The sequence below is a fragment of the Pollachius pollachius genome, assembly GCF_949987615.1.
Source record: "Pollachius pollachius genome assembly, chromosome: 6".
Taxonomy (NCBI): domain Eukaryota; kingdom Metazoa; phylum Chordata; class Actinopteri; order Gadiformes; family Gadidae; genus Pollachius; species Pollachius pollachius.
In genome coordinates, this window is record NC_136939.1 from 20167914 (window position 1) to 20170413 (window position 2500).

General features: G+C 46.9%; 1 protein-coding gene across 1 annotated transcript in view; it reads left to right on the forward strand.

Moving 5' to 3' along the window:
- The window catches only part of phldb1a (pleckstrin homology-like domain, family B, member 1a), a gene marked incomplete at its 5' end in the record, with an annotated part of 32512 nt that overhangs the window by 16864 nt on the left and 13148 nt on the right, over window positions 1–2500 (forward strand). The window contains 3 exons of the mRNA XM_079738163.1: window positions 405–533; window positions 1479–1634; window positions 2310–2420. Of these exons, the coding sequence (XP_079594289.1) occupies window positions 405–533; window positions 1479–1634; window positions 2310–2420 (396 nt within the window). The remainder of the gene's footprint in view (window positions 1–404; window positions 534–1478; window positions 1635–2309; window positions 2421–2500) is intronic.

Sequence of the window (2500 nt, forward strand, 5' to 3'; positions counted from 1 at the left end):
TCTCCATGTGCATGTGCACGTCCGTTTCTGTGTGTGTGTGTGTGTGTGTGTGTGTGTGTGTCTGTGTGTGTGTGTGTGTGCAAATTTATTTTTGCTGGTGTGTGTGTGTAAGAAAATGGAAAATGCGCGGGCTCCTATTCGTGCGTGTGTGTGTTTGTGGATCTGAATTTGTATGATAATGTGGAGGTGTGTGTGTGTGTGTGTGTGTGTGCGAGAAAGTGTGAGAACTTGTGTGCGTGTGTGTTTATGTCTGTATGTGTATGTGCACATGTGGGCACCTGCGTGCATACGTGTATGCGTGAACATGTGTGTATATTTGAGTCTATATGGAAACGTGCGCAAGGGCCCTTGTGCATGCGTGTGCGTGCGCGCGTGCGTGTGTGACGATGCCTGTGTGTTTTTAGGGCAGGGCTAGTGTGTCGGCAGAGAGGACTGTGCTGGAGAGGCAGAGGGCTGGGTACAGTGAGCTGAAGAGACAGCTTGATAGATGCGTCTTGTCTGACAGGGAACAGTTACAGGAGCGGCTGCACAGGGTCAGTGTCTCTCTCCCCCAAAGCTCTCTCTCTCTCTCTCTCTCTCTCTCTCTTTCTCACTCTGGTTCCATGGCTCTCAGCTATAGTGTGTCAGCGCTGCAGACACTATGGCACACCGCTGGCTATACGGTAGCTTCTGGAACGGCAAACTGTTTCAGTTTGAAGCGCTGCAGAACTGCCGGTTGACCTGCTCACCGACCCCACCACGCTTGTCTGTCCTTGCCCCCCCTCCCCCCCCTCGCTTTCTGTTTCCCACGGCGGAACCGTCTTAGAGTGTAGAAGATCTGTGGGGTTTGTTTGTTTTGTTGCCTTCCTGTGAATGACGGCTGCACCACTGTTTGCCTTCGCTGTCATCTTGGATGGCTGCTCATTTTCCACTGCTCTCTCTCCTTTCAGATCCAGTAAATGACACGCCTAACACATAACACATAGTGATGTTGTTAACACCTTTGTCTCCATTGTTCCGCTATTATTCATCTATCATTTCTATCTAAATGTTTTTTTAGAAAACACAATTTTGATGTTAAATTCAGGTGAATAATGTGTGTTTGTGTGTGTGTGTGTGTGTGTGTATGCTTGTATGTTCATATCTGTGAATGTGTATGTACGTGTGTGCATTTATGTTAATGTTTGTGTGTGTGTGTATGTATGTGTATGTGTTTGTTTGTCTGTGTGTGATTGTGTATTCAATGTGTGTGTTTGTGTGCGCATGTATGTGTCTGTTTGTGTGTGCATATGTATATGTGTGTATGTGCTTGCATGTATATGTACGGTATGTGTATGTGTGTGTGCATGTATATACGTGTGTTTGTTTGCGTATGTGTGTGTGTTTGTGTGTACGTATGTATATGTATATGTGTGTGTGTGTGTACGTGCATGTGTGTGTGTGTGTGTGTGTGTGTGTGTGTGTGTGTGTTTGTGTGTGTGTGTGTGTGATGTGTCCAGGCGGCGGAGGCCCTGGACGCCGGCAGCAGGAGGTTCGAGGAGCTGGAGTTCTGCCAGCTGGAGCAGGAGAGCAGCCTGGAGGAAAGGAAGGAGGCGCACTGCAGCCAGCTCCTCCAGGAGAAGGCCGAGTGCCACCGCAGCCTGTCCCGCAGGAAGGTAACCAGGCCGGGCCCTCTGGCCCTCCAGCCCTCTCCTAAGGCCTCCTCCACAGCTCCCACATTGGTCGTGTCGCCGCAGGAACCTTCTGAAGCTCCTCACACTTTTGATTGTAACAAGAATGTACTAAATTGTGTAGCATCTTATGCTAGCTATCTCTGTTGTATATGGGGAATGGGTTAACCTAGCGATTGTTAGTGCTTTGCTCTTGGTTCTATGAACATCTTAACTGTACCGACAGCAACACATTGTTTGTCTTTCTTCTGACAAATGTACTTATTGTATATTGCTTTGGACTACAGCGTCTGCTAAATGCCGTAAATGTAAGCTTTGATTGTTGCATCGTTTGGGATGAAAGACTGTTAAATGGCTCATGCCAATGTAAATGTATACCACAAAAGCCCCTTAAGGCATATTAGATTGAAAAACCTGAAAGTCGTTTGGTTATTATTGTGGTACTTTATTCGTAAGAGAGAACAGTACAGAGATATGGAAAACTTGAAGAAATATATATGTTTTAATATTGAGACTAAATAAGGTTGTACAGAAAACAACCTGTAGTGTCAGTGTTTCGCTTTGTGATCATAAATAGACCCTGTTTTGAGTGAGTTTTCTAGTTTAAGAAGCAACTTCAGTCATGTGACAGCATGCTGAGATCTGATTGGTGTTCCACAGGAGAAGATGGCCGCCCTGGAGGCTCAGGCCAATCAGCTGGGAGTACAAGCAACTCTGGAGTGTGAGAAGCTGGCCAAGGACCGTACCCTGATCCTGCAGATGCTACACAAGGTTGGTTTATGGGCCTTATTCACCGAGCGGCCATCTTGGTTCTAAACACTAGCTGGGGGGGGTGAATTCCATCTTACTCT